The sequence below is a fragment of the Myotis yumanensis genome, unplaced genomic scaffold (genome assembly GCF_028538775.1).
Source record: "Myotis yumanensis isolate MYYU_CA2020_CCGP unplaced genomic scaffold, mMyoYum1.0.hap1 SCAF_7, whole genome shotgun sequence".
NCBI classification, from domain to species: domain Eukaryota; kingdom Metazoa; phylum Chordata; class Mammalia; order Chiroptera; family Vespertilionidae; genus Myotis; species Myotis yumanensis.
Window position 1 is genome coordinate 17,449,127 of NW_027223758.1, and position 26,091 is coordinate 17,475,217.

A 26,091-nucleotide genomic window follows, 5' to 3' on the forward strand; every position below is an offset into this window, starting at 1 on the left:
ATGTCCCTTTTGTTCTGAGTTGGCTTGTAAAAACAATGTTACTAATCTTTAATTCAGGGGCTTTATTTGTTCTGTTAGAGAAATTTCTGCCAAATTAATGGTGTAATACTATATCGGGGACCTGAGTAGCACCAATATGATCATCTATAGATGCACTTATTTAAACTTACTCTCCAAGTGGAATGCGAACCCTGTCATGGGCTTAGATGGAGCCTGCCCCCAGGGTATGCTAACTGGAGGAGTGGCCCTCAGCGGCCCAGGCCATGGGGATCCTGCAGGTAAAAGGAAGCAGTAGGCTTGGTGACTGATGTCCAAGTGTGTGGTCTGTAGAAAACATACTCAGTGAGTCAACTCAGACAAGCCCTCCCCTTCCCTCAGACACACTGCCCCGCCTGTCCGTGGAGGCTGTTTTAAAAGGTTTGAGGCCTGGAAAGGCTGCCACGTGCCTCTAGGGAGAGAGGCCAGGCCCTCAACCTACTCTGAAGTCCCCAGAGTCCACCTCAGGCCTGGGAGAGTCATAGTCAGGGCCAGAGTGCTGCAGGGAGAGGCGGTCAGCTCCCCAGGGCCCTGCCCTCAGGCCCAGTGTCAGCCCTGGACCTTGGCCAGCCCAGGCTTCTGGGAAGGAGGGAGGGTGTAAGTGGGAGAGGTGAGTGCTGGGCAACCAACAAGTTCTGGAAGGCAAGCTTAGCTCCACTGGTAGGAAGAAGCAGAAATGTCCCGGCAGACTCTCATCTACTCACATGCATATTAAAATGCAGCCGGGGTAAAACTCCATCCTAGTGTTTCTCAGGGGGAAAATTTTAGGAAAAAAACCCAGAGACCCCCAAGATGGAGTTTAAAATTAAATGACTATGGTGAGGCTCATGGGGAGTGCTGAATGAATGAGGAACCGACAGCTTGATAGGTTTGGTGACTCACTGCACTGACATTGTTTGTTAAGTGGCAGGAGGAGATGGGTTTTCACTGGCTTGTGGTCCCAGCTACCTTCCTCTCCACCAGACTCCCAGGGCCAGCTCTGCAGAGCCAGCCAGCGCCTGGAGGGGGTCTCAAGCAGTGGTCCCAGCCCTGGTATCACCGGGGGACTTTCAAACCACTGGTGCCCAGTTCCCAGTTCCAGAGACTCAGGTCTCTTGACTGAGTGGGGTGGAACCTGGGTTGAAAATCTGCCCAGGTGACTCAAAAGAGCTAAGCCGGGGCTCCTCACACTTGAGTGCTCCTGACAAGCCCCTGGACGGCTTGTGAGAACCCACGTGGCTGGGCCCGCTTCCCAGAGGTTCTGACCCCGAGGCTCTCGGCAGGCCCAGGAATGTGCATTTCTGACAAGCTCCCAGGGCTGCTGCTGCTGGCTTGTCCCACTCTGAGAACTGCTGCCTGTCTCTACCTGAGAGCACTCAGATGAGGGCAGAGGTGCCCACATGTGCGACCCTCATTTGCACTTGTGACTTGAGGCTGACACCACACACAAAATGAGGGGGCACAGCCCAGCCTGGGTCCAGAGGCTGCAGAGTCTGGAAATGCAAGTGCTGGTCCCTGGGGACAGAGGCCCATTCATACCTCTAGGTCTCCTCCTGGTTTCATCAGTGAAATAAGATTATCTGTGGAACAGGACAATTTCTGCATGTGCAACTCAAGAACGAGTGCCTAGTCACTCCATGCACACTGCTGCTCCAGGAATGACTGAGAAGTTGGAGGCCAGGCAAGAGGGAACCCCCACAGGACCAGAGATACAGCCAAGGCCACACCTGCTCAGCGAAGAAGCAGTCGTCACTGTCATAGGCCACACAGATCAGCCACGGGGTGCAGTGGGGCCAGGAGGAGGTTTCCCCGTGAGCTGACCCGTGGCAGCTGTTCCAATGCCCGCGGCCTCCACACACAGCGAGCTTACTGCTCACTGCTTCAGTGCCTGCACGACGGACAAGCCCTGGAGAAACCACCCATGAGTGACATGGGCTGACAGTGCTCACCTGCAGCCAACTCGATGCAGATGCTTCACCCTCTGACCCAAGAGGGAAGCAACTCCAAGGTATATGGAGGCTTGGACCACTGGTCTGGAATAAGAAGTTAGTCCAGACCACTGGTTTTTAAGCAGTTTTAGGGGATGAGTATTTACTCTTCTTTTAAACAAATCCCTGACACATGGACAGACAAACGTTGAAGGTTTTTTATTGTGTGTCTGCGTGTGGGGGTGGGAGTGAGGAGAGTGGAGTACCTGAGTCACGCAGAACCGTCGTTTTCATATGGCCCAGGCAGCGTCTGGGGGGAGGGTCAGGGAGGGCAGAGAGGGGGGTGGAAATGTCATCCTTGCCTCAACCTCCCTCCAGGCTACATGAGGCACCAGTCCTGGGACCTCAAACAGGGACCAGCAGCAAACTGTAAAGGGGAACAGAGTAAATATTTTAGGCTTTGCAGGCCCTGTGGTCTGTGTTGCAACTACTCAGCTCCGCCTTCATACAGGAATAATTCCTAAACTTCTTTCCACATTTATGACTATGAATTCTCAACTTGCTGTGGTCTCAGTCTAACTTTCTGTCAATAATATGGTCATTCCTGACCTGCAGATATTTTTATCCCAAGGGCCACATATGTTCCAGTGAGTTAATGACTATGAAACTGCTCTAAAAAGTCTCAAGTGCTTTGCACACAGGCAGGCCCACCGACGCATCTAAGAGCAGAGGAGAGCAGAGCTTACGATCCTTTACCTGCATTTCAGGAAGATTCCGGGCACTGTTCACTGGGTTAGGCTACCTAAGCTGCTTTAAAAGAACAGTGTTTTAAAGAATGCCTCAATTAAAAAAAAAAAAAAGTCCTAAAGGGATGTTGAAGCCGGAAGAAATTAAATAGTGTCTGGACCTTTCTCCTGAATCTTGAGGCTTTAAAACTCTTCTCAGTGTAAAGTGCAAAGTCCTGCACTCCCTACTTCATTCTGCTTGTCTATATAGCGGCCTCTGAAGCCAGGAAACGGCATTGTCAGACGCCGCCTAGTTAATCCCTTGGTATGTGACCTTCTCATAGCTGTAAGAATGTTGCCTGGGTGCTGAACTACGTAACCTGTCCATCCTTAAGACACTCTTCATAATTTCTCAGTGTGCCTCAGAGTAGGCAAATCCCTGTAAATGATCGTCATTGGTCTACCCTCTATTATATTTCTGATCACAAAGATAATATAGCTATCATTTATTAAATACAGACTATAATTGAGGTTCCAGCTCTTTCACAAAGCTAACTTCGCTTCATGAGTACCACAACTCTGTGAAGTAGGCATCTCCAATCTGCACTTCAGAGACGGTGGAAATGAGGTTCAAAGAATTTAGGAACCTCACCCGGCATCACACAGGCAGAAAGAGATGGAACTGAGATTTAGGATTTAATCTGGGCCTAAGCTCTTTCCACCTTATTGTCAATGACTTCATCTAGACTCAAACATTCATTATTTTCCTTGACTTCATGTGTATTCAAAGAAAAGATGCAATCTGCAAACAGGCACACCTGGGACAATTTCTACCTCACTTGTGACCCTCCCCAAGTGCAAAGAAAAAATGAATTGTGTCGCTTTGAACAAGTAAAAATCATAAAGGTTAAGCTAAGAGCTAAGCCAGTCTCAAAAGATGTAAATTTGGGTTATAATTTTTCTATAGAGGGAGTAGATTGCTTTTGTAGTAAGTATAAAGAAAAATGGAACTATTTGTGTGTGTTTTTTAAAGGAACAAGTTTGGGAGGAAATAATGTAGCTGTGGCACCAAACCTGCCTTCTCTTCTTCCAGGGCATTCTGCTAATGGAGATGTCCCAGCCTCCCTTGCAGTTAGAAGTTGTCATGTGACTGAGTCCTGACCAATAGAATGTGAGCAGGAGTGAGAGCCCAGTCTATAAAACCCAGCTACTCGAAATCCTCCAAGCTCTTTCCTCTTAAAGCAGAGAAACACAGCAACCTTGGAAACCCGGTGTGAGGATGAGAAAAACCTCAAAATGGGAGGCTCCTGAGTCCGTGGACCACTTCTTGCAATATAGCCACCTTACCAATCAGAACTTTACCTAAGAAAAAAGTAAACTTCTTACTAGTATGTGGTAAACTCCAAAATCTGAAGGACTTATCTGTTACAGCAGCTACTATTACCTTGTCTAACTAACTCAGTAAAAAATTAGATAGAAATTGAAGAGCAGATCACAGTGAGTTTCTAACTCGTTCCACCTAATGTCAGCAGCTATTATTTGAATCATTATGAAAATCACAAGTGCAGAGGGAAGTTAGTAAAAGTGATATGAGCTAGTATAATAAAGCAGAGATTTTTGCAACTTTTTTTACAAACCTTAGTTCTTTCTGAGTTCAAACCTAGGGATAAAACACTGGGGTGATGGATATGTGTCATTCCTCCTATTGTGGATATGTTTGGTTAAATAAAATATATTATTAAAATTAATTTCACCTGCATCTTTTTACTTTTTAAATAAAGCTACTAGAACATTTAAAATTATATTTGTAGTTTGCATTATGTTTCCACAGGACAGTACTACGCTAGATCAGTCAAAGCTCACCTTTTTCTATCTAATTATCATATACATTGAATTTCTACGTGTGGTAGTTGGGGACCCTACTCTGCTTTTGACAAGCCCCGTGACCATGGGAGATCATTTATCCCCTCTGGACCCCTCTTTTTTCATGTAAAAGATGAGAGAGTTGGTCCCATCATGCTTTGTATGTATGCTGATGTTATGGTTTACATTCAAAAACAGTAGGATCCCAACACTTACTTTGCTCATGACTTGCACCCTAGGCCAGTCTGCCCTGCTTGCCAATCTGTGCCTGGCCTCCAGTTCTTGTTCATGGGCCACATTCATCTTTTTTACTTGCCCCATATTGCTGCTCTTGGAGGGACCTCTGGCTTCTCTCCTCTATGCACATTCAACAGATTATGTGGTTTATGGCCATTCCAGTATACACCTGATCCAGTGAACATTCCTGGCACGGACCCTACGGGTCAGTGCCCTGGCAGCATCTGCTTGGTCCTGCTGCTCAGACCCAGCATGTCTTTCCATCTTCAAAGACCGTAGATCCAACTAAGCCAGGCATGTACAGGAAGCCGAGCTCTTTATCAGGAGACTCCAGTAATCTCAGAGCGAAGCCCATGCCAAAGGCTATCATTTTAAACAGCTTCTTTCCTTCCAAAGTTTATTTGAAAGAGGCACTCTAAGGAAAAGCTCATTTCCTTAAAATATCAAATAACTAAAAACCAAAAGATGATAGATTTTTCTGGAGACAGACGGCAAAGTGCATAAATAAAATTCTGCAAAGTGTACAAATAAATAGTACAAAATATTCATTTTTGCTACACTTACCCACCACTCTCAGTACTACATTTAGCTAACTTAATTTTCCGTGACTCAAATTTATCCAGTCAAATTTCTCATAATAGGTCATCTGAGTAAACAGTTTCAAGTGTTATTTACCAAAAAACAATGTTTCCAGGCTTCAGATGGAATTGGCAATGAGGCTAAGAAAACAGCCTTAAATTTCACAGAGGGCAAGAAAAATTGCAGAAAGATTGGAGCCCAGAGGTCAGCCTTTTTCATGCAGTTCTGGAGGCAAAAATTACAAATTTCCACCAAAACCATGCCTTTAGCAGCAAGGGAAGAATGCCATTTAAAATAAAAATCCAAACTGTACAAAGCAACATGTCTTTCAAGTGGCAGCTATCACATGGAGAGTGTGCCATCTCAGTGCTGCCACATCAACTACAGACAGCACTGCCACCTTATCTATTTTAAATCCTCACCCGAGGATATACTTTGTAATTGATTTTAGAAAGGCAGGAAGTGAGAGAGAGAAATATCGATCAGTTGCCTCCCGTACATGTCCCAACTGGCGATTGAACCCACAACCTAGGTATCTGACCTGACCTGGAATTGAGCCTGCAATCGTTTTGGTGTACCGGAAGATTCTCCAACCAACTGAGCCACCGGGACAAGGTGACACTGACACTTTATAGAGGGAACCCTGCATCCTGCATCCTGGCCATTCCCTGGCCGGGTGCTGGGACTCCCAGTGTTCAGAAAGAAGAAGAGGAAGAGAGAAGGAAAGAAGGAGATGGAAATGAGGAGGCGAAGGTGGAGGTGGAGAGGGAAAGGGAAGGAGGGCGAGGAGTAGAGGGAATAAAAGGAGGACTGTGGTATGACATGGAAACACAAAGAGGTTATTAAAGCAAGTGGAGTGGGGGCATCTTGGGGTGGAAGTTTTTGTGATTCTGTTCTGGAAATTTCTTGCATAACTAAATTTGTGCAATGGAAGGAATCGGAGAGATAAACTAGTTGCAGGTCTATTTCATAGGTGAGGAAATTGACATCTAGGGAGCAAACCAGCCCCATCCCCCAGAGAATCCACTTTACCTACTCTAATGGCATCTAAAGCCAGGGGTTCTAAGAATAGTCTGAGAAGCCCTGTGACATCCCAAGTAGCACTAGGTGCACTTTATGACAAGAGCCTAATTAACTCCTGTGACCTGGCACCATTACTCACCTGGTCACGGCAAATGCTGGCACCCCAAGTGCTCAGGTCCTGAGTAAATAGCCACCCCTCAAGCACACAGGGCACCCTGATGCATCACCATCATGACTGCTCAGCTGACATCATCACAAAGAGGAAGAAGGTCATCCAAAATCCACCCGACTCACTTCCTAGTCCCTACATTTAAGACATTTGAGAGCAGACACCACCACATTCAACCAGTAGAAGTAATATTCATTGTATACAGGGCCGCTTTGGCCTCTCCAGGGAAACTGGGCAGCATGCTGAGAATGGGCCTGCCACTGGCTCATTCCAACTCCTCTCACCCTATCGTCAGTTAGAGGTAAAGAGGAGGAATACTATTAAATTTTGATTCTAAATCAAGATCTCATGAGTGCTTTGATTCTCAACTTTTTTCATAAAATATCCATTCCGTGAACACCGAGAAGGAGTCTTGCGACAGTATTCTGGAAAGAAGACCAAGACAATGGTGGTGATGTGATCTGTGGCAATGTTTTGATCACATCCTTATAGAAACAGGGGATTCCTCAGAGGCACCTTGAGTGAGATCTTCCAACCTGTCTGTGTTTGAAGGTGGTTCCTGAGCCTCTCTGCACACCTAGCTGACTGCCCAGACCTGGGCCACCTGAGGAAGTGACCTGTTGACTGAACAGACGTGCAGTATCTGCCCATTCCCATGAGGGGGGGCTGGAGAATATAACTTCATGACCTGCCTGTAATGGAGGGAGGGGTGCCCCAAGCCAACAGTGGAAATTCCTGAGTGAGCTCCTCCTATGGAGCAACCATACGCAGAGCACTAAGCTGGTAATACTTTATTACTTCATTGCCAATTCTCACAGCAAATGTGAAAGGATAGAATAATTACTTTAGTTTCACAGAGAAGCAAACAGAGGCTTAGAGAACCTGACTATTTTGCCCAAAGGCCACAGCGTCCAAGGTTTAAGCCAGTATTCCAACCCAGGTGAGTGTGATCCCAAGACCCAGATTGGAGATGGGGCTCTGAGACTTACACATCCACACTATATCCTTGAGCTAGAAAGAGAGGAGACAAATGGACCTTCTAGACCAGTTTATCCAATAGGCGATGGAAACGCTCTATGATCGGTGCTGTTCAAATGGTAGCCATGAGCCCCAAACAGCTCTTGAATATTTGATGTGTGGCTAGTGCAACTGAGAATCTGGATTTTTTATTGTATTTAATTTGAATTCATTTTAATTAAGTCACCATTTAATGCCCATGTTAAACAGTGCAATGAGAGACATTTTACATTAAAAAAAACATTCAAAAGCAGAATGGCCACAGCCATCTGGGTTGGTCCAAGCAGCTTAGTGAAGGAGAGAGGCTCCAGGCAGGCCCTGGATAAGTTAGGAATTGAACAAGACCCTTCCTGGTTCAAGCATGATCGCCTTCCCTACAAGATCTGGTTCAGAGTCAAGGGCCCCAGAAATCAAGTCCAGTCCCATAGTCCACAGATGAGGACCTCAAGAATGTGCCTGCTGGGTCCTTGTTCTTCGTGGACCAGCTCTACACAACATGGTGAGTTTTCATTTACTCCTCCCATTGCCCTCATAAAGCCTTTCCTCTCCTCCCTTTCCCTGTCCTCCCAGCCCCCACTCCTGCCAACACCAGCAGGTGCTGGGCTCATGCTCTTCATAAAAACTTGGACATCTTCCTTTCTACCAGTAAACTGAGTCATTTCCTCTCTCGCGGTAGCTTTTAATGTGCTTTATTCTTCTATATCTGTCACCTTGAGAAAGGCATTTCTTGATACAGTGAGCAACGATACTCACAGAGAGACCACTTCACCTCCATAAGCCACAGCTCCAACACCAGCGAACAGAAGCAAGCCCTCCATCACACTGGCCCGGGCATAGCTGAACCCAACATCCCAGAGCTGGTCACCCTATCACGTTCGACTCCATTCTTTCCCATAACAAAGGTGATGACGGGGCTCCCTATCACTGTATTTCCCATGACTCTGACTTACCTTTTCTTCAGATGCCCTAAGAAAAGAATGCAGAGGTACAAACACACCTGCATAGTCCCCTGGGGTCTCACCTTTGAGTTTCTTAGACATTTGCCCTAAATGTCCTTAAAGTCTCTCTGGGTTAGAATTCAACGAAAAAACATGGCATCCAGCTCTTCCTTAGCCAAAAGCAGAGAAAACAGCAGCCACTGCCCAGAGAGCAGCTGTCACTTACCTGGTTCAGTGCAGTTCTTGCTGCTCCGAAGGTCTGTGTCTTCTGAAGTCAGAGTGTCATTGACCTGCATTAACTTCCTGCCCAATGTCCACTGTCGGTCTTCCCCTATGAGATCCATGAAGTCGAGGTCTGGGGAGAAAAAGATAATAACCACACATCACTAATTAGCCTTTACTAATCTGGGTGCTCAGTGTCTTAATCAGCCATCAGGTGCTCAGCCCCACCTGTACCCCTTAGGCCTTACTGTTGTACTTCCTCTGGCTACTGGATCCTACTGGGCCCCAAGGGTAGCCCTCAGCCAGCAACTGGTAGGAAGTAGTATATTAATACCTCACTGCTCCAGTGGGATGACTTTGAGGTGTATATTCTAACCTGGATTCCATAGTTTTCTTCACTGGAATCCCACTCTAGTTGTTTACATTACAGTGTAACTCTCATGATAAAGCCACTTTGCCGACTCTGCCCTTCCCTGTTTTAATTCCTTGCTCCCAAAACAATACTGAGAAATGTTTAACAACCAATTCTTGGGGTGAGGGATGGGGAGTCTTAATTTGTGGCCATGGGCCAATTTTTGTGGTGTAAATAGTCCCATTATGGCCTATTTCAAGCTACCAACATGGCCTCGCTGAACATGAATTTAGGAAGAGATGGGCACAGTTAGATCCACTAAGTCAGTATAACTGGCTCCAGCCCACCAGCATCTACTCTCCTACCAGCATTTCCTTGAACTACCTCCCAAAAAAACTACCTGCAATTGAACACTTGATCAGGACCCGCTTCTGAAGGGTTATCCAAGCTAAGACACCATTTTGACATCCAAGAGCCTAGGCCTTCAATACCACATAGCAAGAGTTCCATAAACAAGAGATGAAAGCAGGAATGAGGAAAAACAGACCACTGAATATGTGAAGGGGATACGCATTGAACAGTGCTGAGATGACTCGGGAGATGGAAGTGCCAGGAAATAGAACAGAGACTAAAAAGTACACGAGAGGGAAAATGCAGTGTATTCTCTGTTAAAGACACATTGAGTCTGAATTGCATGTGGAGCTTTGCAAGGGAGGCATGCTGTCTATGTGAACATGGGTGCAAAAGCCTCTGGGGACAGAGTCATAAGCAAACAGGGCACAGTATGAGACATGTATGAATGGGGTCTCCCAGAGGAGGAGGGGAGGGAACTAAAGAGAAGGGAATGGAACAAAAAATCATGGGGAACTCAAGATTCTTTCTTTTACTCAAGAAATTATAGGAAAAGAAGTCATCAAAGGATCATGAATGGAAGAAAAGGAGCAAGGAAAATGGTGCCACAGAAGGTGAGCAGACAGAGAATTCTAAAACAGAAAGAGTGGCCAATAGCCTTGACAACTATGGAGAAATCAAGGAGGACAGAGGCAAAGAAACCACAAAGCTGGACATCAGGAGTCACTGGAAGATGGAAACAGCAAGCCAAGGTGACTCCTTCCAGTGGCTTAGAGCTAAGTAAAGATATGACATGACACAATGGCAACCTCTTGAGTTCCAGAGTTGCGGTGGTCAGAAAATGGATTTAAATATAGGACAAGGGCCTAATGTGCAATGGCCTTCACAAAAGGCTGGAGGGTACACCCCTTCCGGCCACATCACTGTGGTGTTCTGAAACTGTCAATGAAAAGCTGAAGGTCATCATACGCATTTCTCTATTTCCATGGTGGTTCAGTTTCCTAAACAATATCACCTTCATTATTGAATTTGTACTTCATGACATCACTTGGGAAAGAAAGGGGGAGTGCAAACATTGTCTACTTTGTCCACTGGTCTTCCTCCAACACCTAATGACTGCTGGCTCGAAGCAGATGCTCAGTAAGCACATATCAAAATAATTATTCCCATTTGGTGGATGGATAAAGTGAGGCTCACAGAAGTTTCTGAAAAATCACAATGCTTGTGGACATCTCACCTAAACCAACAAGACACAAAAATGTCAGCCGCTCATGTATTGAGGTTTTCCACAGTCAAAGGGAAACTGTTCCCAGATGTAAAATTATCAAGATATCTAATTAAACCTTATGCATGTTGGCCAGCCCTGAGGTATGTTCTTAAAAAAAAAGTAGACTGTGGAACTTAACTTCACTACAATAAATGATAACTTTAGACTCAGAAATATAAAACCCACATGGTAGTTGATGTTTCGCCAAAAATGTGAGGATAATATCAAAGATAATTCAAGGATAAAGCAGGCATTTGTGTAGTCTGGTTAACCTGAACAGTTAATTCTTATAATTAAGACTGTTGACAAGTACAGAAAAAATTTTCAAAATTTCACGAAGAAACAATAAGGTCAGTAACCTTAAAATCCAACAAGCGGCCCTAAAATGTGAATTTAATACCACAATATCATAAATAATCTGAAAGTGTGGAGAAAGATATCCCATTTGTCTCAGGCCAGGTGTCCGCAGAAGCAGCCCCTGAGGCAAAGATTCAAGTCAAGGTGGTTTATATAGGGTGCGGGGGAGGGGTGGTCTAGGAATAGAGAAATTGGACAGGGAAAGGGAGCCAGCCAACAGAGGGTGCATGTCATGTGTGTTGCCAAAATGAATCAACTAGAGTTGGAACCCTCTGGAAAGCTCTGGGTGCCAATGTAGACATGTATCTCAGACACCCAAGGGGTGAGGGAGCTTACGTATATATCTACCTACTCTTGGTCTGCTGCTGGCTGCAGGCTGTTCCCAGGGACACTAATTCCCTGGCACTTCCAACCTGCCACATGTCCAAGGGAGGCTCTGGTGCCCGGAAAAAGGGCCTGGACAATGAGATACAGGTGCGAACAGTTGAACAGCGCCAGTGTGCACTGAAGAGGTAAGAACAAAGTGATGTGGGCAGGGCACCAAAGGCATCTGCCAGCCTGCAGGAGATTCAGAGGCAGAGCTGTGCTAGGGACCAACAGGCTGGCCATTCTGCTGTGCTCGTAATCTGGGTCAAAGAAAAGTGCTTTGTGACACAGCAATGCAAAGATTTGCAAAGAAGCAAGAGTGTCCCTTCCAATGACTCCCAAAGTTCTTTCCTAGGCCAAGTTTCCATGGTTCTGTAATTGTGAGAGAAAAGCTGATACCAATTAAGGATGTATAAATAAAGCCAGCTATTGTAGCAGAAAATTAGAGGATTTTTTTTTTTACACAATGATTCAATATCTTCAGGAATTAGAGACTATTAAAGCAGTACCTCTGGATTCCAAAACCTACAAACTTTTATCTCAACAAAAATATATTTTACCATTGACCACTAATGCAGAGATCAGAGTCTGAGAAAATGAGAATGTTGAAAACTAAGCACTGCATTCGCTTCCCACTGAGCCAAGTGGGACAATATTATATCCCATTTCATTTGTTCTCACAAAATTCCTGGTGAGGTAGGAAGAGGCAGTTCTGGGGTCAACTTGCCTTTTTTAGAGTAAATAAGTCAATCGGAGCCAATCCATGGTCACATCAACTACCATTTAATAGTTATCATGGCTTCCACTTACTGAGTGTCTATTTATGTGCAAAGAATTTTCCTTTCTTCACCATGTTTCATCTTACAACAGTATTATTGTGAGCTATCAGCTCCAAACTGAAGCACAGAGAGGTTAAAAGAACTCGACCAAGGTCACACAGGGAGCACGAAGGGGCAGAATGGGATTTGAACCCAGGTCTGGTAGGTCCTGAAAAGGACAGAATTCAGTGGGTTGCATCATTCAGCCACAGTAAAACAGAGCAATACTGCACCTTATACAGGTTAGGGTGAGGACAGTCTTACTGGACTTATTTTCAAGAAGGCTGTTTCCTCAGAAACTATTAAGAACACAGTCATGCCGAAACCGGTTTGGCTCAGTGGATGGAGCGTCGGCCTGCGGACTGAAAGGTCCCAGGTTCGATTCCGGTCAGGGTCATGTACCTGGGTTGTGGGCACATCCCCAGTAGGAGATGTGCAGGAGGCAGCTGATCGATGTTTCTCTCTCATCGATGTTTCTAACTCTCTATCTTTCTCCCTTCCTCTCTGTAAAAAATCAATAAAATATATTTAAAAAAAAAAATAAATAAATAAAGAACACAGTCAAGCATGACACTTCCCCATGAAAGCATCTCAAAGAACAAAGGAAATGGTTCTAAAACACCACTGGACACATAATGCTCCTCTGATTGTGGATTTCCTAGAGACTAAGCTAGTCCCATTGGTCATGACATGAGGGTTATATTCTTGGATTTAGGGAAGCGGGGCAGAGGGTGGGCAGTGAGGAAGGCAGAAAAGATGTGGAGAGGTGGCCACACTTGGTTTTTCCACTGCTCTCCCCTCATCATCTCCGGCTTCCTCGGACTTTCTCTGCTATGGCAGAGACTGCTCCACAAAGCTACACTTGAGCAATGTCAACAAAAACACTTGGCCCCTGTCCACTGCATTCTTGGCTCCTCATCTGCCAGGCCCTGGAAGTGCATGTTGGCCTAATTAGCCTGGGGGGGGGGGGGGGTCGCATAAAGAGGGAGGCAGCAGGCTCACATGTTCCATGCCCCACACTGGTGAGCAGAGGCAGCCTGTAGGACTGCAGTCTCTGAGGAGGCAGGGTGGGGCAGGAGTATGCCGTGGAGCTAGCACTGGGTGCCTGCTAGAAGGGGAAGAAGTTCTCAACCCGAGACTTGAGCCACATGCTAAGGAAGGAAAGAAAGTGGAGGCTGGGAGCCAAGTTTCCATTACAGAGCTGTGTGCTCACCCTCTCTTGCTCTCTCTCTCTCTCTCCCCCTCCTCCCTCATTCTCTGCCCCACCCCCTCACCCCCTAATTCTCCTTGTAACTGGGGCTTGGAAAACCCAAGGATTTCTGACACCAAGAATGGATTTCCTTGAGTGCCCAAGGTCCCAGCCTTCACCCTAAGACTATCCTCTGTGCACCCTTGTCCCACAGGCGTCCATCCTTCCCAAATACCAGGCCCAGAACCAGTGGAGAAGTGGGGCTGCCTGCTCTCTGAGGAGGAATGAACTCCTTCACACAGGTGGACAGGCAGCCAATGGGCGGATTTGCTGCAGTGTCATCCTAATTACCTTGCATGCCCCTCACCTCTGTGTCAAGCAGCCTGCCTGCACCGTCCGTCCACTCCCTGCTCTCACAGGGTGTTTGGGCCATCTGACTGCCACTGTTGACGGGGTTAAGTGGCTAAGCTGGGACTCAAGCCCAGATCTGACACTAAAGCCCAGGTATGCATGTCCCACCTTGTCCCAAATCTCTGGGAGCCCAGGAAAGTGGCCTCGTGGGGTCAGCAGGCTTCACTGTGAGAGGTCCTATTAATTGTCCCCTCCCTGAGAACTGGAATTCTGCATTTCTTCTTGAAACCTGGGGTGGTGGGCACCACCCCTCTAAAACACTCAGAGGACCAGGGCAACAGGCCCCATTTGCAGATGAGGAAACTAAGTCTCGCAATGCCTAATGCAACACAGTTAACACCACAAAAGCTGGAGCCAGTGAAAGCAGTAAGTAACTTTGGCTCTGAGGCAGGCTCAGCCACCGAGGCTATAAATACCCCGCCCTGTGGTTTACACAGCTGTCTCCACTCCGTGCACCCTGGGCTTCACCCTGGGGTCGGCGGTCCGTTTTGCATAAGCCTGAAGCCAGCAGATTGCCTTCTTGCAACCCAGTGAGCAGGGGCGAATCTGCCTCCCCCACATCATTCTGTCATCAGCCCCCCTTCCTCACCCCACCCCTAGAGTCTCAGGAAGGGGCGCCTGGTGGTTCTCCCTCTGGGTGGGTGAAGAGGGGGGGCACGGGAGGCGCTGGCTTTCTGCATGTGCATTACACACGGATTTTCCAGTTGAAACAGGCGTGTCCCTCTACATTACTCTTGGTCCTTGACAAGGAGCACAAACTGTAGAGGCTGCGAGCTCTCCACACCCACAGGGACTGGAGGAAGCCAGAGGTTAGATGGGCTGTGCATGGGTCCCTCCGCTGACTCAGAGCTCCAGGAAGACAGACAAGGGCAGATCCAGGGAGCTCGGAGCTGCAGAGGCCACAGACCCCATTTAATGTCCCCACCTCTCTAGCTGTTCACACACCCTGCCCAGTGGGGGCGACTCTAAGACCCCAGTGGACTGAGCCCAAGTGTCCCTGTCATGCTCTCCAACTCAGCGATGGCACCACAGGCAGCAGCTTCATGCCAGATTTAAACATTATCCCCGTAACAAAGTATACATCTCAGCGTCAAGAGGAAAAGCCTGTTGAAAGTTGAGGTTTTTCAGTCCCTCAGATGGGCCTCTCTTTTACTCAGAGGGGAGAGGGACAAGGACCCCAGCCCCCTGCCCCACTGAAGCCGGCAGAGCCTCTGCTGCCCTGTCCCCTGCTCTGTGTTGCTTCCCAGCAGCAGCAGGGGTAAGTCCTGGGGGCCAGTTAGAAATGCAGATCGCGGGGCTGGTGGAGCCCGAATCTGCATGGGGCACACTGGAGTCTCCAGATCCCTGGGGCAGTCCTGCTGGAAGGACTTGCAAAGGGAGACTCCAGGGCCCAGAGAGATGAGCCCGGCCTGCTGTTGCTGCGGGGGGAGGGGGGGGCGGTTGTGGGGGAAGTAGGGGCCTTTGTAGAAAAAGGGAGGGAGGGATTGTGAGGCCGCCGGGGCTCCAGGCTCGCTGTGTGACCTGTGATGTTCATGTGTCCCGCATCCGGAGAGACTGGCCCCATTACCAGTCCCCGTGCAAACCCACCCATGGAGGGGAAAGGAAAGGCCCAACCACCTCTTTACTCCCCCACCCTCAAATCCCTGCTGCTGCTGCCTTTCCCTCCTGACACCGACCCCAGCACAGCCCCCAGAGGCTGGGCGAGCCCCTACAAGAACGTCCTTGGGAACAAGGGACCGCCCAAAGCACCCAACCTACGAGCGTGAGCCAAGAGTCCCATCTGGCACCAAGTGCAGATTTTGCCATGGTTGTTGGGCAAAACAAGACAGGTCTGGTTGTGACTCAGAGGCAAAGGTGAGGGAGTCCACCCAGCCCTTGGCTGCTTCCAGAGGGAAGCCCTTCCTCCAGGCAGCCTTCCCAGGCCCTCCAGAAGCCTCCAGATGACAAACTCCCAGAGAAGGAGCACATATCACAGACAGAATAACAGACCGCCTCTCATTATGATATCCTCCCCACCCCCTACCAGGTCATAAGCTCCAGGAGGGCCCAGCCTGTGTTTTTCTCTTCACTGTGCTTCCCTGGCCTAAAACGTAGTGGATGCTCTACAGCTAAGGTGTCATAGTGTTTCACTCAAGCCGTGACCTGGGCATGACTGGGAAGTAACCACGGGATCCGCAAGGGAAGAGCTGACTCTGCAGGGAAGATCCCCAGGTGATGCAACCTTGATGAAGGGGTTAAGTTTAAATAATAGGCCTAGGAATTTTAGTGGCAAATCTGAACCAGAATCCAACTTTTCTGGGTTCCTGGACCAAACTGTTTGCATTACAGCTTACTACTCAAGGGGTGGTCCCTGGACCAACCACATCGGCATCACCTGGGAGCTTGTTGGAAATGCACCTCAGACCTACTGTGTGGGACTGCATTTTGATAGGTGCTCAAGTGCCCACCAAAGTCTGAGCAGCTCTGCAACCCCACACAAACGACCTCGTCTTCATGTGTCCACAGACATGTGTGCCTTCAAAGTTCCCGGCACAGTGCTCAGCATGTCCTCTCCGTCTCTGAAGTCCGAAATGCAAGAACCCTTCAACGTCCCAGGGACCAGAAAGACCCCTCGCTGAGCTCCACACAGCCCTCCAGCCCTCTCAGAGGTGGGACTTCTGCATGCATAGTGCTGCCTGGCTGCCTGAGACACGTCCTCCTGCGCCTGCCTCACCGGCACCCTTTCAGATACCTTTCTACGGCTAAGAGAGATCAGGTCCCAGCAGCCTGTTTCAGAGCTCGTTCTTTTCAAAACAGCTCCACCTTTCTTCATTGCTCCCCTAAATAAAGCAACAGGGGTTTGTTCCAAGGACCCCAGGGGCTGACCCCCAGGAGTGCTCCGCTCCTGATCTAAACACACATCAGGGGCAGGAGTCAGCCCTGGTTCTTGGCAGTGTTTCCCCTGCCCTTCACTGCACCAGAAAGGCTATCCTTCAACCTCTCTGCCTCGTCCTTTTCCAGATTTCACAATCCCTAGTAACTTGGATCTCCACCTTCTCCTGGAGGTCTCTCCTCGCTGGCCTCATCAGAAAGAAAGCAAGAGGATACCTCTCCTCTCCTCTAGATCTCTCTCCATCAATCAATCAATGTCCACCTCTCTCTCTCTCTCTCTCTTTCTCTCTCTCTCTCTCTCTTTCTCTCTCTCTCTCTCACACACACACACACACACACACACACACAATATTCAACATGGGATTTCTTCTCAAATTTAATGTGCATGCCTATCACCCAGGGACCTTATTAAAATGCAGACTCTGAGAAGTAGGTCTATGAGATTCAGTATTTTTAACAAGTTCCCAGTGGATGCCAGTGCTGCTGGTCCAAACAACACTCTAAGGATCTTCATTACACATTTTTCAATGAAGACGCACATGAATGAAAGGGTCTGAGTCACCATATGCCAATGAGCATCCCAACTGGGCTGTGTTTCAGAAAGGAAACTGCCGGAGTTCCAGGCAGTGCACTCTGCAGGAGCTCCAAGCAAATCCAGAGTAGCCTCAATGGACTAGATGCCTCCGGGAGTAAAGAGGATGGTGATCTTACCCGTTGTGGGTACCTTCTGGCAGGAAAAAGAGAATGAAGGTCAGAAAGGCTAAACTCTTCAGACCTCCAGTTAACCCCCACCATAAGTGGGTCTCACTGTTACACAGCACTCAGGAGCAAATACTGAAGTCATGTGCCCACTGCACCTGAAGATGGGGAGGAAATAAGCCACATTTCTCAGGCAGCAGGGACATCGTATCAACCAACATCCTACCTGCTCTCATTATCCCACCTGCACATTCAAAGACAGGAAGCCAATTCCGCACCGAAATCTGTGTTGGTGGCTGTGCAATGGGCCTCACAACAAAAACGGCCTTCAAGGGGTGGTGGAATGGACAGAGGGGGAAGTAGGGAGAAAACCAGGAACAGATGTCACTATGTGCACCTACAACCCAATGGGTGTGATGTGGACGCCTGGCTCCAAAACTGAAATCACCTTTCAGACAGTGGTGGCTCTTTCAATGCTACTTGTTATGCTCTGTGAGGCTTTCTCTTCAGCCATCTGGCCCAATAGCCAACCTGTCAAGAAACTTTGGGAAATTAAGTGGAGACACAGGAACTCCTAAAATGCTCCCCAAGATAATTTCCCACATTTTAAAAAGCAGGAAACCCCCCCAGTACCTCAGTGGTCCGTTTAGATCTGTGCCATGGAAAAGCACTTTCCGCAGTGATGGAGGTGCCCAACATGGTCTCTGCCCAATAAGGTAGCCACCAGCCTCATGTGGCTACTTTAAATGTGGCTAGTCCAGAAAAGAAATCTAATTTCTGTTGTCATGTTAATTAATGTAAATTGAAATAGCCACATGTGGCTGTGACTAGACTAAGAATAGGCCTAATCACATAAGTAGAGTATCCCTGTTCCAAGGTCAAGAACCCAGGCAGAAACCAAATTCTGTCAAAACATGGCAGGGTCAAGGGAAACAGAGGAAAAGGCAATGGCCTTGAGAGAGAGGTGATCACACATTTTAATGAGACACAGAAGAAGGTGGGCTTGTCTGATTTTTGTTCTCTTTTGGCTTCCTTCTTGGGGAAGAAGGAAGACAGTCAGTAGTTCTGGTAGAAGAAATTAGGAAGAACCATCAATACTAAAAACCAGCCCCAAGCCCTCTTAAAGAGGAAAAGTGACCTTGCTCTGTTGGCATAGAATTTACTCTTTGCTCTTTTTATTTTTAAAATGTGTTTTTTATTGATTTTTAGAGAGAGAGAAAGGGAGGGAGATAGAGAGATAGAAACATCGATGAGAGAGGAGCATCTTTGATCGGCTGCCTCCTGCACAGTCCCTACTGGAGATTGAGCCCACAACCAGAGCATGTGCCCTGACCTGGAATTGAACCAACGACCTCTTGGTTCCTATGTCAACATTCAACCACTGAGCTACACCAGCCAGGCCCCCCAAGTAGAATTTAAAGAAAAACAACTCAAGTTGCTCAAAAAATCTGTGAGATCCACATGGGAAGGCAGCTGAGCGTATGGTCATGGGTGATCACCATCTTAGCATTTGGTGACGGGATTCTAGTGCCAGATCTGTCACTGGCTTTGGGCTGTTGAAGTTTAATCACTTTATCTCAGATGCTGTATGTGCAAGTTAAATGCACGATTGATCTCTAAAGTCCCTTGAACTTATATTTTAAGTCCTTAAAAAAAAAATCTACAGTAGAGTCATCTAAGCAAAGGCTGACATGGTCCTGTGGGTGGGTGAGCTAAAGGCCATATTAGAGAGCAGGGGAAAAATATTAGAACCTTCATATCTGTATCACATGCCAATCTAAAAATAAGAAAAGTACATATTCATTTAATATTTACAATATGGGTTGACAGTGGCACCCACCCTGAGTCCAGCATATCCCATAAATAATGTAACAGAAAGGCACTTTCATTCATGGCAGGTAAGAGGCCTGAAGGAAGAGTGCAGGATGAACAGGAGCCCTTTTGAGTTCACTTGCTTTCAGAGGTTGCAACATAGTGCACTTTATAAGGGCTCAGTTAAACAGATTTGCAGATATTGTTTTGAAACAATGAAATCTTTACACTATTTTTAAATGAGATGGGGACATAATCATGAAATCTTTTTATACTATACAGATGTCCACTGATTATATTTTGGCAAGAGTATTTTTTAAATTGTTGAACTTAAAGAGGAATTATGCATTTCTCTTTTATAAAAAGACAACAGCTATAAATATGCTAACCTTTTCTGAGAAGACGTGGCCACCAGCTAAGTATGCACCTAACAGATATATTCAAAGAACACATGCATGTGTACACACACACATACACACACACACACACCCTCTAAAGTAATATTTTATCAACCAGGTAAAAAAAGTGCAACTTTCCTACAGAAAATTGTTCTATGAAGAGAGCATTTTGAAAAAACATATTTTAAAAAGTGTATTGTTCCCTTCCCCGAATGACAAAAACCAGCAGCATATAAAACATTCATATTCTCCACCTTAAAACTTGGAAGCAGAATTATCTAATCTGAATAAAAACATTTCAAATAGAGTTTCACTAACTTTGACCTATTTATTAAAAATATGTAAACATAACACCTTTCAAAAGTTGCAAGATTAATCAAATGAAACCAAGAACAATGGGAGGTGTTAGCAAAAGTCTTTGCATAACTGGTAGATAAAATGGAAAAATTAGCATCTTGATTTAACATAGCCTCTGATGTTTTTCTTTCGTTGGATCTATGTAACTTGGTGAATCCTCTATTTCTGAGAGAACAGCCTTTAAACTTTAATATTAAACTGACTTTAAATTAAGTTAAAATAAACAGACCTTCAATTAGCTGTATCTCAAAATATGGAATATTTTAAAAAATGATTTAAGTATATTCAATCACATTTTCCTCAATAAAATGGTACTCATAGAATACAACAATATTAATAATTATAATACTTTAGTAAAACTAAAATGCCCTGTTCTGTTCTATTAACAAATATAATGTTTAAATGGTTTGTTTTATGTTTATTTTCTTCCTCCTAAATTTATATTTTTTTAATTAATTTGAGAGAGAGGAAGGGGAGAAAAAGAGAGAGAGAGCAAAGAGAGACATCGATTTTGCTGTTCCATTTATTTATGCATTCATTGGTTGCTTCTTGTATGTGCCCTGACCAGGGATCAAACCCACAACCTTGGCGTATCAGGATGACACTCTAACCAATTAAGCTACTCAGCCAGGTTATGTTTCTTGGTATTTAAAAATCAGGGGTGAATTCAAGTTTGGTGGGGATTGAAGCTTATGTAATGTTGGGGTCCCTATTTTAAACAGAAAAGTATAGTATAAATACAAAATTAGATACAAGCAATATTTTTATATTCACATGAAGTATATGTGAATACAAAATATATTATAGTATTTATTATACATAATTGCTAAATAAATTTACATTCATAAGAACAGTGTAGAGATTACTGCTTCAGATGGCACATTCTATTCCAGCTACACACATACCTTTCTCATTTCCTCCATTAGACTGTAGCTACCTAACAGCAATTTTCTCTTAGTGGCCCCCAGTATTTGCATAGAGGAGGAATTCATTAAGTCTCCATTGGAAAATTAATTTTTTTTAACTACACTGGAATTTGGTGCCCACACTCCTTCCTCCCAGCATCTCTTCTCCTTTCATTTGAATCAACCTCAGATTTTCATTTGGGAAATGACCCCTCTCCATACCCAATCTACCTCTTCAGGGTGAGGTGCATTCACTAGAAGCCAGGCCAAACAAAGCCCCACATCCTACAGATGATTGGTTCTGAGATGCTCATAACTGAGCCAAGCCAATCAAAGTAGAGATCCCAAGAGACTCGCCCCCTCTCTCTCAGTGGGCTTAAAAGTAGGAGGAGAGCCTGGAGGCTTAGAGTCCAAGAATGCAGTAACACACCAAGGTGAGCAGAGCCAAACCAAGAGGCAAAGAGAGCTTGGGTCCTAAGGACCTCACATTTTAGCCCCTGGGTACCTGAAGCCAGACTAATCATGGCCTTTCCATTACACATCTCAGTGTATTCCCTTTTTAGCCTGAGCCAGATGGGGTTGGCTTTTATCTAACAGAAACTGACAGAGTCCTCGCTGATACATGCTCCCACTTTTTATCCCACCCCATGTAAAATGTGGCAGCCCGGTAAAGCTCTTCCCCAAACCAACCTGCCTTCATCCTCACTGCGTCCATCAGGCACACTGCTGAGCAGAGAGCTCTTTCTTTTCTCTGAATAAATGTCCCCCACCCCGCCATGAAAATACAGGTTCCCAAATCCCTTCTATCAATCAAAGTAATAAGCTGCAAGAGGACTGGGAACACTGTGTCGGAATTAAGATGGCTATGAGGCATAAGAAGCTCCAGTACAGTCTGCAAGGGGAGATGGTTGTTCCCTGATGGTGGAGAGGGACAATCTATGCTCAAGTCCCCAAATACCCTGCCATCCTGGGTCATATGACAGCAGCCAGAGGCTGGCCTGATCACACAAACAAAAACCTCAATGCCACTGTGAAATTGCAGTAATGCTTTTCACAATGGCAGTCTGCAATGTTGGGAACTATCCTGGTTTGGGTTTCCCAAACGCATAGTCTGAGAAAAAGACTTGCATGCAAGTAGTTTATCCTGAAAGGGATGCCTAGAAGAAGGAGTGAGGAAGACTGGGAAGCAAGACAGGGAAAGAGAAAGAGGAACAATGAGGGTGCATTACGGAGGCTGCTGCTGGCAACTGGGACACAGATCCCACGGAAGCACAGGGATGCAAAATAGTCCACCTGAAAGATAAGGGCGGTGGCTCCCTTCCCCACTGGCTGAGATCCGTCTGCCCCAGGAGCCCGAGCTTCCCCAAATTCCAGGCTGCATTTTTGAATGGGCCAAGCCAGCTCCCACCTACTGGGGAAGACCCTGGGCCAGGAAGTAGAAGGACACGTGGCCCATGCTTGAGGTGGCACCATCAGGGCAACAGAGTCTGCACTCACATTGAACCGCCCACTGTGGCTGGAGCTGGAGCCCAAAGAGGGCTGAGGGGCTGTCTCCAGGGACACCAAAGAATGTCAGCCACTGAAGGTAACCTTGGCCTCACCTTGGAAACAAGGTCTCCTGAAGCCTGAAGCAAGTAGGAAGATACCATGGGCATGTAGAGTCTAGCAATGTTTTCCTTTACTTCTCTCGTCTCTCACCACTGAACTTCACACCAGAACTAAAGTATCCTCTGGATGCTTCACAATGAGAAGAACAGGAATGAGGACTGCAGTGCGGTGTCCATTTACACACAAAGCCACTTCCTTTTCACTTGTTCCTACTCTGTGGCCCACTGCTCCTACCTTTCCAAGTTGGAAACCGAAGCTAGCCACAGGAGCGTAACCGGGTTGAGTGGGAAGGAAGATAGGATCCATGTCCTCTCAGGTTTCAGTCCTGAGTCACAGATCCATCAACAGGAAAGGGAAGATGGGAAGCAAGTACAGGAAGGGCCATCGGGGATAGGCTGACGCACGAAGGACCTTTCAGGTGGCTGCCTGGGTCATGGCAGCTTCGTTTCTCACCTCTCGTCCAGAGAGAACACCTCCCTGCTCCAATCCCCAGTGAAGCCTCCAGGTACATTTCTACAGATTTGGGATTTGCCTAAGGAATCGGGCTTTCTTTTCTAGAGTCCTGGCAAGAGCAGACTGCCAGTAACTCCCCGCTTGAAAAGACTTGCTGAAAACCATAATCAATACTCAGTGTTTAGGACCTGCTGTGTGCCACTAGCAGAGGGCTCCTCTATGCAGTTTGCTCCTCACATGCCTGTCTGCTCCCTTCCCTTCAGGCCTCACTCTCTCTCCCAAAGCCACGAGGCCATTCGTGCCGAATACTGAGAGAGACCCTGTCCCTCACAGTCTCCGCCAGCCTAGGTCCTAAGTCCTTTGACAGGAACCAGGAAGAAGAAACAAGAGTGAAAGGCCTCTTCCATTGTTTCTAAAGAGGTAAGAAACAAGGAAGAGAAGTTCATGTACACACACACACACACACACACACACACAGGCTGAGAAGGGGTAATGGAGTAAGGGGTTCTGGGAACAAGGAGCCTGCCCCTCTTCCAAAATCACGAACACGGGAGAAAGATGAGCAGACAGTGAAATGGTAGATGGGTCACAGACACTGAGGGTGGGGTGAGTAAATGTCCCTCATGGTAGATAGCAGGGACACTGTGGTCCTTTTCACAAGATCCCTTCGTCTCTTGCCCACTGTGTGACAGCAGGACGTTGTGCAAAAAGTGTTGGGCCCGCATCATTTCAACATGGCAAGAAGGAGTGGTTCAGAAGGGCCAGCGGTCCCATTCAGATCGGTGAGATGTGAGCGGAGGTTTGCTCCCACTTTCTGGGAGGGAAGGCCTCTCACTCTCCAGAGAAAGCTGCTGATGTCAGATGTCTCTCTCCTGCTGTGTGAAGAGATGATGCCTGGAGCCTCTGCAGCCATTTTGCCACCATGGGGGACGTGGCCTTGGGACGAAGCTCACATACGGAAGGGAGGAAAAGGAGAGAAGGAAGCTGGATCCTGATTACATGGCTGGCCCATGGATCACACTAGCCCACCTGCAGAAATACCCTCCACTAAATCCCCCTAGACCAGTGGTCGGCAAACTCATTAGTCAACAGAGCCAAATATCAACAGTACAACGATTGAAATTTCTTTTGAGAGCCAAATTTTTTAAACTTAAACTATATAGGTAGGTACATTGTTATTAATTAGGGTACTCCTAAGCTGGCCTTGGCTAAAAACGTCCTCAATCTGATTGAGGTACGTTCGCTGAGGTCGACCCCTTCCAACTCTCCCATCCACACTCGTCTTGTATATTTGTTTCCTCTATCTCCTTTCGTTCATCTTCTCTATATGCTTCGAGTAGGTACTTTTGTCACCCACACGCAATTTGCAGACGCGACTAGCACTAACCACTGCACAATGAGGCTGCTGACTGACTGGCTCACTCAACTCGTGCATGAATTGCGCGTGCCTCCCCCCTGCGCTGCGTATCCCTCGGCCCGCCTGCACCACGTCTCCAGTCGCCCGACCGCCCGACACCCCCCACTTCTTCTAACACCACTTCTTCAAAATAGACTCGCCCAGGCCGAAAAACGACTTCTGCGCATGGGCCACGAAGTTTCAATCGCACTGTACGTGCCCACCCGCACGTGGTATTTTGTGGAAGAGCCACACTCAAGGGGCCAAAAAGCCGCATGTGGCTCACGAGCCACAGTTTGCTGACCACTGCCCTAGGCCTTAGGCACTTTGATTTGTGTTTTTTGTTTTGTTTTGTTTTGTTTTGTTTGATGGCATGAAGTGCCATGACTGAAGAGATTAAACCTTTTGTTATGAAGATCTAAGTATTGTAATGAGAAACATCAGATTTTTGTTCAGAGTCTGCAACTTTCTAACCTATGGGACCTTACTACTGCATAACTCCTCCCTACAACTGCCTTAGGGTTGCACACGGTTTCACATATTAGCCCTACCAGGACACAAAGCTTTTTAATACAGGCAGTGAAAGCTCATCACGATGTCCCATCCCCCTTCCCAGGGATCCACTATCCATCAGGTCAAATCTCCTTCACTCTGTAGCGGGAGCGATGACACCCGCCACGTTCTCACGGGTCCCTGTGTCCCCCATCCTGGCAGCCTAGCAGCTAGCTCTAGTGGCCCTCCGCTCACACAGCAATAGACAAGCACAGGAAAAGATGAGGAGTCGCTGGGACAAACTGCCATCTCTTTGAGAAGATTCCCAGCCGGAGAGAAGTTCAGTGAAGCCATGAAAGGCGCTGGGAACAATGCTGATTTACAAGGAGCCTGAAGCCTGCGATGAGCCTCATGAGGGGCTGGAGGCTTCCGATGTGCTGTGGAAAGCCTTGCCTCACCGCTCCTGCGTCCAGGGCCGCCTGCTTTGGTTCCAACTGGAAACACTCTGCACCTGTGACTTGATCTGATCCCGTCCTCTCCAATGACAGGTGTGAGCTGTCACTACTGCCAGATGACAAACAGGAAGTCACTGAGTAAGAGGACCGTATTGTCCATCTGTGCATGTCAGAGGCCGTCCCTGAACCGGAGGGCAGAGCTCCAGTGACCGTGTCCTGCAAGACAAGTGAGCCTATGGCTACACTGCCCCGCACGCCTTCTCCAAAGGGCTGCAGAGCACAGCGCTCTCGTCGCTTCAGTCTTTTATGGGAAGCAATAAACCAGAAATGTTTCATCCGCAGAGGCAAATATAGCAGTTCTCTCCACAAACACACGCAGAGGATACTCAGGTTGGGAAGTGAGAAATTTTATCTCTGGTTCTGTCTGTCTTCGGTTCAGGTCTAAATTTTCCAATAATGACTGCTTTTGCTCCTATTCTTATTCCTAAATACAAGACAGATGCATCTTCAGCTGGACACCCTACAAAGGTATAGGTGCACTTATTTTCCACCCTGTGTATGCCCACCTCAGGCCAGACATCGCTTGGGGCACTTGCATTGTATCTCAATCCCTCATTTAATCTTACAGTAGCCTTGTGAGGTGGGTGTTGTCCCCACTTCCCGGATGAGAAACCAGGAGCTCAGAATCTAGGCCAGCCACTGGCCCCCAGCTATGTGTCCAGCCGCCGCCTTGGGTTAGACTGCAGGCATAGGACTGTCCTGGCAAAATGAAGGTGCTCCCTTTCAGGGACACAGGCTTTGTAGCAACAGAGTCTGGC

The 26,091-nt window shown here is 47.1% G+C and overlaps 1 protein-coding gene across 2 annotated transcripts in view; it reads right to left on the reverse strand.

Annotated features, from left to right (window-relative positions):
- The window catches only part of SLC24A3 (solute carrier family 24 member 3), a 461,550-nt gene that overhangs the window by 382,181 nt on the left and 53,278 nt on the right, over positions 1 to 26,091 (reverse strand). For both annotated transcript variants that reach the window (XM_070419848.1, XM_070419850.1), the window contains exon 2: positions 8,721 to 8,849. In XM_070419848.1, the coding sequence (XP_070275949.1) occupies positions 8,721 to 8,849 (129 nt within the window). The remainder of the gene's footprint in view (positions 1 to 8,720; positions 8,850 to 26,091) is intronic.